General features: G+C 41.0%; 1 protein-coding gene across 1 annotated transcript; it reads left to right on the top strand.

Moving 5' to 3' along the window:
• Positions 1–513: 513 nt before the first annotated feature.
• Positions 514–1,961, top strand: NEUROD4 (neuronal differentiation 4). Its single transcript, XM_021686799.1, has one exon. The coding sequence runs from the start codon at positions 514–516 to the stop codon at positions 1,507–1,509; it is 996 nt and encodes a 331-aa protein (XP_021542474.1). The 3' UTR covers positions 1,510–1,961.
• Positions 1,962–13,941: the final 11,980 nt, after the last annotated feature.

The following is a 13,941-nucleotide window of genomic DNA, read 5'->3' as shown; positions in this document are numbered from 1 at the left end:
ATATTCTTTTCAAATTTTGTAGTAATTATAATTATTTTATATATACTATATAGTTATAATTACTTTAGCATCCTCTCTTACTTTCAGGAATTTCTCTATTTGGACAATAATTTATATGCCCACCTTATGTACTTCCTTTTATGATCTGGATTCTGGTAAGAAAGAAAAATATGTTTGACTATTATATGTTATTTTTGCATAAAGTATCCATGAGACAAAGCACCAGAGAATAAAAAGAGTAAGGCACTGGCACTACAATGAATAATCAAGTCAATTTTCATTTTCTTTAGTTGATTTTCTTGTAATACGCCATAGCTATGTTAGTGTTTTGGGCATTTATTTGAGTCTTAGATTACTTATTTAGAATGGTGGACTTGGATTAGATAATCATAAGTTGAATCCTAATACAATTCTGTGCTTTATATCTAAGACATAAAAAGAAAGTTTAGATTTAAATTAAAGCAGATATTCACAGACACTAATCATTGTCATTTCCTTTTCCAGAATCTAGGAATGGCAAAACCTTATGTGAAATCCAAGGAGATGACAGAGTTGGTCAACACACCGTCCTGGATGGACAAAGGTCTGGGCTCTCAGAATGAGATGAAGGAGGAGGAGAGAAGACCAGCTGCTTATGGGATGCTTGGCAGCTTAGCTGAAGAGCATGACAGTATTGAGGAGGAAGAAGAGGAGGAAGAGGATGGGGAAAAGCCTAAGAGAAGGGGTCCGAAGAAAAAGAAGATGACAAAAGCTCGCCTTGAGAGATTCAGGGCTCGGAGAGTCAAGGCCAATGCTAGAGAACGGACCCGGATGCACGGCTTGAATGATGCCCTGGACAACCTGAGGAGAGTCATGCCATGTTACTCAAAGACCCAAAAGCTCTCCAAGATAGAGACTCTTAGACTGGCCAGGAACTATATTTGGGCTTTGTCTGAGGTCCTGGAAACTGGACAGACACCTGAAGGGAAGGGCTTTGTGGAGATGCTCTGTAAAGGGCTCTCTCAGCCTACAAGCAACCTGGTGGCTGGATGCCTCCAGCTGGGCCCTCAGTCTGTCCTCCTGGAGAAGCATGAGGAGAAATCTCCTATTTGTGACTCTGCCATTTCTGTCCATAACTTCAACTATCAGTCTCCTGGGCTCCCCAGCCCTCCTTATGGCCATATGGAAACACATCTTATTAATCTCAAACCCCCAGTATTCAAGAGTTTGGGAGAATCATCCTTTGGGAGCCATCCACCTGACTGCAGTACACCACCTTATGAGGGCCCACTCACTCCACCCTTGAGCATCAGTGGGAACTTCTCCTTGAAGCAAGATGGCTCTCCTGACCTGGATAAATCCTACAGCTTCATGCCACATTACCCCTCTGCAAGTCTAAGCTCAGGGCATGTGCATTCAACTCCCTTTCAGGCTGGTACCCCTCACTATGATGTTCCCATAGATATGTCCTATGATTCCTACCCCCACCATGGCATTGGGGCCCAACTTAATACAATCTTTACTGATTAGGGCAGTAAGACAAACATTACAGAGGATAACATCGGAATGTTTTCCATAATTCAAGTGGTTGAGCTGAAGATTCAATGACCTTAAAGGAACCCTATAGATATATATCAGACACAATAGCCCCAGTCCATTTGGGCCCTCCTGCACCTGACACACCCTTTTCTCCTCAGCTTCCCATATTGTATTGATTCCTCTAGTTAGGATTCTCAAGTGAAATTATTGGACTGTTTACAATCATGTGGAAATAAAACAGAAGCCCTGGGCCCTATTCTAATGATGCCAAAAACTCATTGAATGATCTATGTCAATTAATTTTCCATTGCTGGCCTCTGTTTACTTACTGGTAAAATTGGACAATTGTTTTAAGTCTAGATGATTTCTAAAGTCCTTCACAGCTCTGAAATTCAATAACTTTGGTGATCATGCCTATAAACTTCTTGAAACTGAAAGGATTGAAGAATAATAGGAAATGGACAGTATGTGTGGAATGATTAGATGGAGTTGCCAAAGGAGGACAAGATGCATTTTTCTCTGGGACTTGGTAGGACTTTTTTGCATCTATCTAAAAATAGCCTCCAAAGGTAAAATCCTGGCTTGGCTTTCACTGTGAATAACAGAGCATGTTCTTTAAGAGATTAGCTCTATTTCTTATTGGCTGAAAGCTGAACATCCCTTCCTTAGTAATTTGAGAACCATAATAGAGATCTCATATCAACTTGATTCTTGATAATACTTCAAAAACACTTCCTTAGTACTAGAGGTGGGGCAAGAAAGTCACTGTAACCCCAGACTCTTATGACCAATGGGACTCAGAGAAGTCATCTAGACCATTTCATAGCCTCAATAACTCAAAGGCTCTGGAAATTCTGAAGATGCTCAGGTGCAGCTATTGGAATCAACCAACAACCCAGGTCATATTCAAGAGCAATAAAATGGCTATTGGTTATACCAAATAACCATAGTTTGGGGACTTTCTATCTCACACCTGCCCATAAGAAAACCAAATTTTCTCTGGCAAGATAAATTGCATTTGGTTACAGAAAACATGGTTAAAACCGCTGACCTCTGTCCATACCAATTATTATTATATTTTCTAGAAGGATAAGCACCAGTGAATTTATTGACCAAACTTGAATTCTACCAATGCATATACAATTCTTTATCTCCTCCCCCACTAATTGTTACCTCTTCCTCACTTCAAAAACATAATATGTTGTTACATATTGTAGATAACTTCCCAAGTGAGCAGACATAGGGATGCAGAAATCAAATCCAAGGTCAGTGAATGCTTTTCCCAATTTATGTTTTCATCACAAGTTTATCCTGATTTGCAGGATGTTTATTTTTCTTCATGTAACTCTTCTTTCTTTTATATCAGCACTAATTTTGTCAATTTTTTTCCCAGAGAAATGTGATCTGAGAAATTTCACTGGCCTGTTCAATCTGCCAGGACAATTATTTAAAACAAACTAAAAGCCTAAATGGTTTGCATGATAGTGGATCTCATCCTGTTCCTGCCAGAGAGGATAAGTTTAGGATGTAGGGTACACAAATAGGGCCAATGAATAAAATTGATAAGGCAGATTAGTTTGCTGTTTTCTACAGCTCAGCTATCCCCTAAAACCTGCCAAACTATCTGTGTATCTTGAATTTTTAACCCTCTTATTTATTATCTCCTTACAGTCTAAGTTACCCTCTTTCCATTTTGCTTGCAGTGCTAGCCCTGCTCTATTTTGCACCCTTGGTTCGTAAACCCCCTTGAAAATATCCTTGCAGAGAGATCTTAAATCCCACCAGCTACCAAAGTGGTTCCCCTCACCACACTGTTCTAGAGGCAAAAGCCAAGTAAACTGTTTACAAAGCCATCCTTTCTGAGGCTATACTGGCATTTACTTTTGTGAGATGCTGTGGGGGATTTAGCATTTTCTGGCATTTAAGTTTGTAGATAATGAATGTTGTTGGAGTTATTTATTAGATATTATTTATTTAATTTATTTCTCCCTTCCTTTCATGCAAATTTCTTGGGCTCCGTACACGTGCTTGCAAACCCTCCCTAAGGCTTTGTTTGGAAAGTAGCTCATAATTTTTCTAGGAATTCCTAGTTTGGGGTGAGGCGAAAGGAGGAAGTTAGTGCAGAATTACCTGTAATGATTTTATAAAAAGCAGCAATAATTTGAATGGCTATGCAAGTTAATATTCTTAGATTCCCACCCCCTCTTCATTCTAAGACGAGCCAGTTATTTTTTGGGAATCTGTTGTTTATGCTTTTGAGGAATATGATACCCATGAAACAGGCCTCCCTGGGATTGTTCAGAGAGACTTTCTAATTGAATTAAAATTTGGGAGTGCAGTATGATTGGAAAGAGCCTACTCTCTTACCCCAGGTGGTTTCATTCTTCCGTGGACTTTATCAAATAAAAAAAACCCAATTGTTTAAACTTTTTGTAAACAAAACAAAACACAAAACCCAGACTGTTTCTCTTCTCTTTTTTCTAGCAGAAATAAAACTGTGAGTTTTATTAGAAATTGTGTTGCCTTGTCTGTCTTCAAAGTTTTTCTTCACTCTTGTCTATCATTTTTCTTGGACTCTATGTTCTGTGAGCAGTCAGCAAGAGCACAGGCCAGTCTGTCAGGAGGATTTACATCCCATATTTCAACTCATCTTGCCAGAAGATTTGAAAGCTAAGCTAAGGCATAGAGTAATCTGTTCAAGCTCACACTGCTAGTTAGTGGTGGAGCCAGGACTGGAACTAGTTGGTTTATCCAAAAGGTTTGAAATGATTCTTTGTGGTTATTTGCCTGGTAGGTACACAAGGATGTCATATCTGCAAGAAGCCAGAGCTGATGGAACTTTCTGACACCAGCTGTCCTTTACATATGACATCCTGTTGTATCTATGACCCAGGCTGGCCCATACCCAAGCTCTGCAATAGAATCTGAGAAGACTTTCCTTCCTCTGACAAAAGCTCAGCTTTGTATTATATGTTGCCTATGTAGATATAGGCTAGCTCACAGAGCAATGCTTTGTTGCTTGAAAGTATCTTTCAGAGGGCTAAAATCTATTTCCCTGCTGTCATGTCATAGATCTTTAGAGTTTTAGAAAAAAGTTTTAGCAGGGAATTACAGAAATGAAAATTGCAAAATCTTCTATTGACAGAGGAGCAGCCTAGCTTCAAGATTATTTTGTCTGGCTATATAACTTTGAAGTACAGTTTGTCACTTTGATCGCAAACATTGGCTTTGGGATCGAATAAATGATATTTTATTTATGCAACTTCCTGGTAGAATAACCTCTGTTAAGCTAATTAATCCTGTAAATCCTCAGATCCCTCAAATTTAAAATGGCAATAATAATAATGGTTATGTCACAGGGTTAGTATGACGGGCCAATTGAGATTATACACCCAGAGCACAAAGTAAGTATCTAATAAGTGGTAATTACTACCATCCATGTTACCATTCATTATTCTTTCATTATATTTATGTTAACTTTTCTCTTTGCCTCCAATACATGACTGAGGGAGTGTGGATGGTGACTGCAGCAGGCCTAGGGTACCCATGGAATTCTTAGTTAAGAGGGTTGGATCAGGTGTGAAACTAATTAGTTGATAGTCCTGGACAATTTATTGAACATCTCTATGCCTCAGTTTCCTTCTGTATAAAAAAGACATAACAATTCCACCAATCCATGGAGTTGATATGAGAATTAAAAGTAATGATAATGCCAGTGGAGGGTTTGTCTCAGCTTCTGGCACCAAGGCAGCAATCAACCATTATTATTTTTATTATTATCATCAGAGAGAAGATGAGGGAATCGAGAACAAAAGGACAGAGCAGATCCTTTGCATTTATACAATAAATCATTGTAGCCAACATCAAAATCCAAGCCTTTTGACCTACGGTCCATACATTGGAATATACCATTTTCTAACTCATCACAGGGACATGTTAAACAGAAATCCCCAGAAGCAAATTTCCTGAATTGGGGAAATAGGAAACACCGTATTTTTCTTTTTTTTCTAGAAATTAGTATAGAGTAAAAAGAGCCTTGTGGTAGCTTTTTGCTGTCACCTGGCCCGAAACCATGTAGAAAAAGAATACTATTACCTCATAAATACATAGTATTATATACTTCATTTCAATTTAATTTTATAAACCGTTATCGAACATTTCCTGTGGGCCAGGCATTAAGCCAAATGCTGGGAATACAGAAATAAATATGTGACCATGCTTTGTAGGTTTATAGTCTGGCAGAGTATAAAATAATAGAGCATTTTTACACAATTATTCAATATTAAGAGCAATGTGAGGCCAGTAGTTCAAGTATTATAGACACTGCCTGATAGAGGAAGAAACTGACAGATATATTACTGATTAGCTAGGTCACGCAATCAGCTAGAAGTTAAGTTAGAGATGATCTGATTACAATGTTGTATGTTTGTTTATTTGTTTTAGATAAGTGAAGGTCTGCTGCATTTGGGGTTAAGTAAAACACATATTCTGAAATAAGGTTAATGGATGATTATGACAATTTTGTATAACTTACTTGGTTAAATTAAGTAACCCCTCAAAGCCTCAGTTGCTTTGCTAAACTTGCTAAAGTTAATCACTACGAATATTACATAAAGCAAAGAAAATTGTGGCCCAGGCTAGGTGCAGATGCATAGTAACCAGAGAGGTAGTCAATAATACAAATTAAAGGAATCCCATCAGGGCTGTCCTAACACACATGAAAATAAAATGTTTGATCAGTACCTCATATGTGTGTAAGTAAGTAAACTTACTAAATGTGAATTGGAGAAAATATTAGAAAACAATAAAGACTCAAGGAAAGGAAGAGGAAATTGCTGTTTGCTGAGCATCCACAGCAGGTATAAAGTCACAAAGCTCAGTTCTTAATATTGAATCAGTCTTCAAAATAAACCACTGAAAGGGTTCCAGATATTGTAGAAACGTATGTAGAAATGTGAAAGAAAATATGAGGACATGGCAAGGCATGGAAGCTGTCTGAGCTTCTGCTTTCTCATTTATAAAACGATTGTGTCATTAGATGCCTGAAGTTTCTCCCAGCTTCATATGCTTATGGTTCCATGAGGGACCAGTGTCCATTCTCTCGACAGATAAAGTTGATAAGATAAGATAAAAGTTGATTAAGTCAAAGCTAATAGGTAAAGCAAAAACGGACTACAAAACATTAAAATGAAGGTTGGGGTTCTTGTGTGGTTTTATCATTACCAGGCAGCTATTTTGAGGAACTGGGGTGCTTTCAGTTTGTTATCAACTTAGAGGGCAGTTTCCTAGCAATGAACTCACCCTCCACAGATGATGACAGAAGTAGGTTTGGCACCCAAAAGGCCCATAAGCTACAGAGAGCTAAAATAATCAAAAATCAAATCAAGAAATTGCCTTATTCCTAGAATTGTGGCCCTTTCACTCCCTTAAATGGGAAAGGATAGGATGATGTTGACTATGTTATTTACTTGGTTACAAATGCAGCATGTTTTCAGTTATCCATATGAATAATCCATGCTGGGGATGATTGATGGAAATATTTCACATGAAGCTCATTTCTCTATGCCAGCTGATATGTTTTTGTTGTGTGTGTGTATGTGTGTACACACATATGAATGTATCTACATTTAAAAACATACATCAAGTTATATATGTTTATGTGTGTGTGTGTTTATGGGTGCGCATGTGTGTATTTGAAGGTATGTGTTGGTACATGTTGAACACATACATCCACACATCCACACACACACACACACATACATATATATATATGTATATGTATATATTTGGATGAGGTCTAAAGTCAAATGGAAACACTTTTGCATCGTTTAATTTTTGGCAAGTCTATATGCTGGGTCCGTTCCTTTGCTAACTCAAGGATAATAACTGAGTTAGAAAGCTAAGCACTGGCAAAGGGAAGTGGAGACAGCGAGCGGGGAAGGAAGTGGGGGAAGATCTTGTGTCTCCCACGGGGCTGGACCTGGAGGGGCAACCGATAATGGTAAGTGCTCTTCCTTGGTCCAAGCCTGTGCAGTCTCCTCTTCTGAGAGCTGGCCTCTAAGCTGAGGCAGATCCAGGGCAGGCAAGCACGTGGCTGCCTCGCCAAGGGCCAGGCACAGCAGCAAGCTGCTCAGGGACTCCTGGAGCAGACGCTCCCCTGGCTCCTGCTCAGCCCACTATTGCCAGCCGTCAGCTTCCCTCCTGCCAGACCCCTGGGCATGCTGATGGGAATGGCACAATTACCTAATCCCTGCCCAGGGAGATCTAGGACACATGCAGACAGATGGAGGACCAGGGGAATTCAGAACTGTTCGGTATTGTAGGAGCAAGGGAGACAAGCCTGGGAGAGGTTTGGTTAATGGGCTAGGTTTGAAAGGAGGTTCTAAAGTCTCCTTTTCTCCAAGAGGCTCCCAGGCAAGCTGTTTTTCTCACCTGAACAGAAGCTCTGGAAGAAAGACTTCAGACCTCCCCCTGGCTGCTGCCAAATAATCTGAGAAAGAGCATTCACTGACCGTCAGAGTCTGGGTTTCCACAAGGAAGAGAAAGTCACAGAAGGGAAGTGAGAGAAACGAAGTCAGTCGGAGAGCCAAGAGGGCCCATACAGAGAGGGTGACAGAGAGTCAGAAACACAGAGATCAAAAGAGCACATGTGCACACCTGCCACGTTCGTTACCTTTCTTTATTTCTCACTGTTCACCCATGCAGTCTCGCCTTCATGCAGCTGCCCCGGTTCAGACCCTCAGGATCTCTGTGTTTGGATTCATGCAACAGTGTTTTTTTAAACCTCCAATATTTTTTTTTAAAGATTTTATTTATTTATTTGAGAGAGAGAATGAGAGACAGAGAGCACAAGAGGGAAGAGGGTCAGACGGAGAAGCAGACCCCCTGCTGAGCAGGGAGCCCGATTGGGGACTCGATCCTGGGACTCCAGGATCATGACCTGAGCTGAAGGCAGTCGCTTAACCAACTGAGCCACCCAGGCGCCCTAAACCTCCAATATTTTTGCATCCCATGTCTCCTCCTTGCCCCAATCCATCCCAATTGATTGTCTTAAAGAAAAGCCAGGACCATGTCATTTCTTTTGTCAAATATCTGCATGCATTCTCCAAGCACTGCAGAATGAAGCCCAAATTTCTAGCCTCTCGTTTAATCTCTGCCCACTACAACAGGTCTTGGTCTAAATTTTCAGGTCTAAATACCACTAATTCTCCCCTCACTGTCATCGGAAGCCACCCATCCCACTCCCCCACCCTTCTTTGCCACCCCATCTTTATATTTGTGTTGCCTCTCTGGATTATAGTGCCTCTAACCAACGTGAAGTGACATAATTCCCTTTCCTTTGCTCCTGGCGGTACCTTTCATTGGAGTGCTCTCTCCTCCATCCTCACTTACCAAAATTGTACTTATCCCGCAAATCCTAGCTGAAATTCTTCCTCGATAAACAAAACATCCCTATAATAATTATTGCCTCCTTCTTCATTATTTATTTATATTTATGTTTATTTTACTTATATTTTTGCCTCCTTCTTTCTGTATATTTATTTAATTATTGCCTTCTTCTTTTGCAGTGTAGGGAATCACGGAAGTTGACCTTAGAAATAAAGTTCTATTTCCATCTAGGTCTCCTCTACTAGATTATAAACTCTTGAGATGAGAGGCTGTTTTATTCCCTTGTTATATTAACAGCTCCCAGTGCAGTCCTTCCCATATAGTAAGGGGGAAATAAAATTTTTGAGGTTCATCTAAACATGTGCTCAGGATTGTGATGTTAGGTTAGCACCCCACAAACTCACATACAAGAACATTTCAAGAGAAGTATTCTTTTTCCCCCTATTTTATAGATGACCATAAGGAGTTTCAGATAATGTCCAAGTCTGCTCAACTCATAAGAAGGGAGCGGTGACTTTCTGTCAGGGTGATTTTTGCACCAATATATGTGTGAATGAAAAAGAATGTAAACATCTCATGAGTTTTATCTGCCCAGTGTCCACCATGCCATTAAATATAACAAAAGCTTGACCATAAAAATATTTATTTAGATAAAGTTAGAGAGGCCAGTTGAAATAATATGGAATAAAATACAGAGACAAATTAAAAAGTGTTGAAGAAGTAGGGCTTTAGAAATAAACAAAACCAGGGGTGCCTGGGTGGCTCAGTCGGTTAAGCATCTGACTCTTGATTTTGAGACTAGTGAGATTGAGCCCGGCATCAGGCTCCACGCTCAGCGTGGAGTCTGAGTTTCTCTCTCCTTCTCCCTGTACTCTTACCCCCGCTCGCAGTGCTCTCTCTCTCTCTAATTAAATAAATAAAATCTTAAAAAAAGAGAAATAAACAAAACTGGAGAGACAGAAATAAGCCAACATAAAGGCTGAGTAAGACTGGAAGAGGAGGGAGGGTGAGAGTAGGAAGTTTAAAAGAAGAACAAAGGCAAGATAGGAGTGTGGGTGCACCTTCTTCAAATGGGACAACTCCAGTGTTTTTAGATACTGTGTGAGGGCCTTGGGGGTGGGTGAGCGTGAAGTCCACATCAGGAAATGGGCAGTGGCTCCCTCTGCTGTGTCTCAGGCAAGAGCCCTGTGTCTTGATTCCTGCTGCACAAAATGCTGGCTGTCACCGTACTTTCCACCAAGCCTCCTTGAGAAGAGTCCCTGATTTTTTGTCTTCAGAGCAACAGAAATATCACCACCATAACTCATTTTGGAGAAGATCAAAGACTATAAGTTTCTAAGTCTTTCCATTTACTGGAAGACTTATGCTACAATATGAAAGTTTTCATTTGGTCACGGATATACCTTCTTTAACGACAAGGTACAGCAAACAAAAAATTGTTTACTGATGAAGTGGATAAATAAATTTCTCCAGCTCACATGGCCATTAAGGTCTAATGATGTTTTGGGTCTGTGAGTCTGACAAACTCTCTGTGATTTCCAGGTTTGACACATACTATCATTGACTTTGGGCAAATTTCATAAACTTCCAGAACTTCAAAATCTTTATCTGCAAAATGACAGTAATACCTTGCAGGATTTTTGTAACTTTAAATATAATTGCTTTAATCCATATATCATGAGACCTGGCACATTATTAGTGTTCAGTAATTGGTAGTCTTTGTCATCATCCTCATCATCCTCATCAACATCATTCCCCCTACTCGGGTGAGATCTCTATCATGTTGGGCAAGAGGAAAGGCAGATTAAGGCAGAGGCAGAGGAATGAGACAAGGTGACCCATGAGGGTGCAAGTAGTACTGGATAATGACTAAAACCATCAAATGGAATCACTGGGTTGCAGTCTGGAGCATGTGACTCAGCTGGAGCGTGACTACAACGGGTCCCTAAGCAGAAGCATCAGGGACAGATGAGGGGCAGCTGACACTGTGCCCACAGCTGGCATAATCCAACAAGATTTTCAAGGATAAATGAAAAAAAAAAAAGTCAGTCCTGAGAGGGAACACCGCTGAACCATGCTGCCCTGTTTTTGAGCAGCAGCTGCAAACAGGGATAGCAGCTGCAGCTGTTTGCAGAAGCCTGGATTCCCAGGGAAAGTGGGCATCAGGCAAATCAAAAGGGAGGCAGAGACAAGCAAGGAGCAATGCCCTGGGTTCCCAGGATGGCAGATTCCACTGCACAGAAATAAGTGCCTGGGCAGGGCGGGAGATGTGTACGGTGGCAAGGAGAGGGTGTTCTGCATGTGAAATGATGCTCAGTAGTGACAGCAGGCTGATGGATCAGTCGAGGAGCTAGCTCAGGGGTCAAGACCTTCTTAGCCCTTTCTGCCCCTAGATTGCTGCATAAACATGAGCAGATAATGATTATAATAGCTAATATTAATTGACTGCCCACCAGATGCCAGGCAATGGTCTTCATTTTTTACATAAATGAAATAATGTAATTCTTACTAAAACACTATGAAATAAAAGCAGTGCTAGTGTTGTCTGTATTTTACAGATAGAAATTTGAGGCACAGAGGAGGAAAGCAGCTCTACCAGGTCACCTAACAAGGAAGTGACAAATCTGAAATTTAACCTGGGCAGTTTGGCACCTCAGCCTGAATTTTTACCCATCATTCTCTAGCAGTTCTGTCCAATAGAACCGTCTGCAATCACAGAAGTGTTCTGTAATGGGTAGCACTTGAAATATGGACAGTGCAACTGAGGAACTGGATCTTTTATTTAACTAAAAATAAGTTAAATTTAAATGGTTGGTTATGACATAATGGATAGCATAGCTTGATACTGTCTCTCTAGAGACAGATCTCTATGGATTAATTTCTATTCCATCTCAAAATTGTGGGTTTGCACACAAGGATGGAAAAAATTTCCACCATTTCCAAATACCTGCCCCTACATATGTCATTAATCATTCATGACTCTTACCTACTGGTCGTTCTTCAGAATCCATCATGAGGGAAGATGCTAGGCTGTTGCTATCAAGAACTTAGACTCTCCAACTGAGGAGGAAATGATAGCCGTCTGGGGACTCTAGACTATCTAAGGAAGGTGCCAGGCTTGGACATCAGAGGGAAAGGATGCCGTTACAGAAGACAGCTCTTCCAACAGCACTGCTTTTCTTTCTGCACAGTTGTACCCCCACCCAGTTGCTCTTCACCCACATAACATCTCCCCCAACCCCTAAGTCAAAATTGGTGGGGCTCAACCGCTGGGTGCTTAAGATTTTAAGTGGTTTTCTCTAAAGGCCCGATCCAAGTCACTTCTGCTGTCTATCCCCTTGTCAGCAAATATGAATGGAAACAAAGCAACATTTTTTTTCCATTCTAAATACATCGCTGAAGAAGCCCTCTAGCAGGATCTATGGTGCATCTTTGCACACAAGGAAGAGTTACAAGCAGTTCAGAGATGGGGAAACACTATTTTCTGCAAACACAAGAAAAATAACACTTCCCCAGATATTTCTTGAACCAGAATTTTTATTTGAGCCTTCTGACACTTGAATAACTGACCTTTGGCATCAGCCTAAGCCTCTGGAAACTCCAAGGCCTTATTTGACATATGTTTTCCTACTTGGTTCTTAACTAATCTATTCTCTGTCTGTAGAATGACAGACCTTCCAGTTCCCCTGCCTTCCCTTGCTCTTTTGCCTGCCAAACTCCTACCTGGATTTCAAGATTTAGCTCAAAAATCACTTGTCCTGGAAAGATTTTTTGATTCTTCTCCCAGTGCACACATCTTCCAGGCTGGGTTAAGTTCCCTTCCTCAGTGAGCTAATGGCTCCTTTGCTCACGCCCCCAAAACATCCCCCCCCCTTCATTCTGCTGTACTGCTATATTCCTAAATCTGTCTCCCCTGAAGACTGTTAGTTCATCAATAGTAGAGAGATAAATTACAGATCTCTGTCCCTAGTACCTTGCAAAGAGCTTGATATATGGCAAGAGTTTAATAAATATTCATTGAATAGAGTGAAGAATAAATGACTGAGCTAGAAACAAGATCAGACTCGTGTGGCAGAGCAGATCACTGTTACAGACAGACCAACCCTAAGGTCAGGAACAAGGGAGCCCGTTCCCTGGCCAAGCTGACCTTTTCTCTTCTGAACAGAATAATCAAGGACAGACTCTCTCCTCCTCATTCCCTGACACCCCCATAAAATTCCAGTCATTCTGATTTTAGCCTCACATTTGCCTTCCCCCCCACCCCCTCCCAACACAGTTCTAACACACTCGGTTTCTCTCTCCCTCTGCCCCAATTGTTTCTCTTTCTATAGCATCGGAATCTCATTGTCATGCCTGCCCTATTCCCTCCTGACCTCTCAACCGCCCATTGTTAGATGTCAGGAGGGCCTGGGTGGCAGCTGGGCCCCAGCAGGGCAGACCTGGCGTCCCCAGGGCATCCCAGGCAGGTGCTGGAATACTCAACAGCCGGGCCTGATATCGCACCCTCAACCCCTTCTACAGGTTCCTTTCCCCCTCCCACAGGTTCCAGTCCCTTTCTCAGGGGCTGTTAGGGCCTGAATGATCATCAGCATGGCTGGTGTAGGCTTAACTAGAGAAAACAGTTTGACCTTTCCTCTGAAAAAGTTCAGGTCTCTCCTCCTGGCTATTTGGGCTCCTGTGCAAATCTCTTCTCAGTCAGGTGTCCTTTGTGCTATTAGTCTATGAACTATTAGCTGAAAGCATCCCTAAATACCAAATTCCACCTCTGAATTTTTGGGTTACCTGTCTGCAAAACTCTCACTACCACATCATCTGAGATGATGGAATGATCCAATTATTCAAAGTTATACTCAACACTACCTCCACAAGACAGACTCTCTCAATTCCAGCATCTCAGTTGAGCTTCATAATTTCATTTCATTTGATCCTCATAATAACTTATTGCAGGGGTATGCATCACACCTATTTTACAGATTAGGAAACTGTGACTCTGTGTTTATTATTTGCTCAACAGGTGGAAGAGCTGAGGCTTGA

The sequence above is a fragment of the Neomonachus schauinslandi genome, chromosome 5, assembly GCF_002201575.2.
Source record: "Neomonachus schauinslandi chromosome 5, ASM220157v2, whole genome shotgun sequence".
In the NCBI taxonomy this organism is placed as follows: domain Eukaryota; kingdom Metazoa; phylum Chordata; class Mammalia; order Carnivora; family Phocidae; genus Neomonachus; species Neomonachus schauinslandi.
This window is presented reverse-complemented; position numbering and strand designations above follow the sequence as displayed.

Excerpts from the sequence above, each read along its gene's own strand:
- NEUROD4 (XM_021686799.1), top strand. The coding sequence starts at position 514 with ATGGCAAAACCTTATGTGAAATCCAAGGAGATGACAGAGTTGGTCAAC.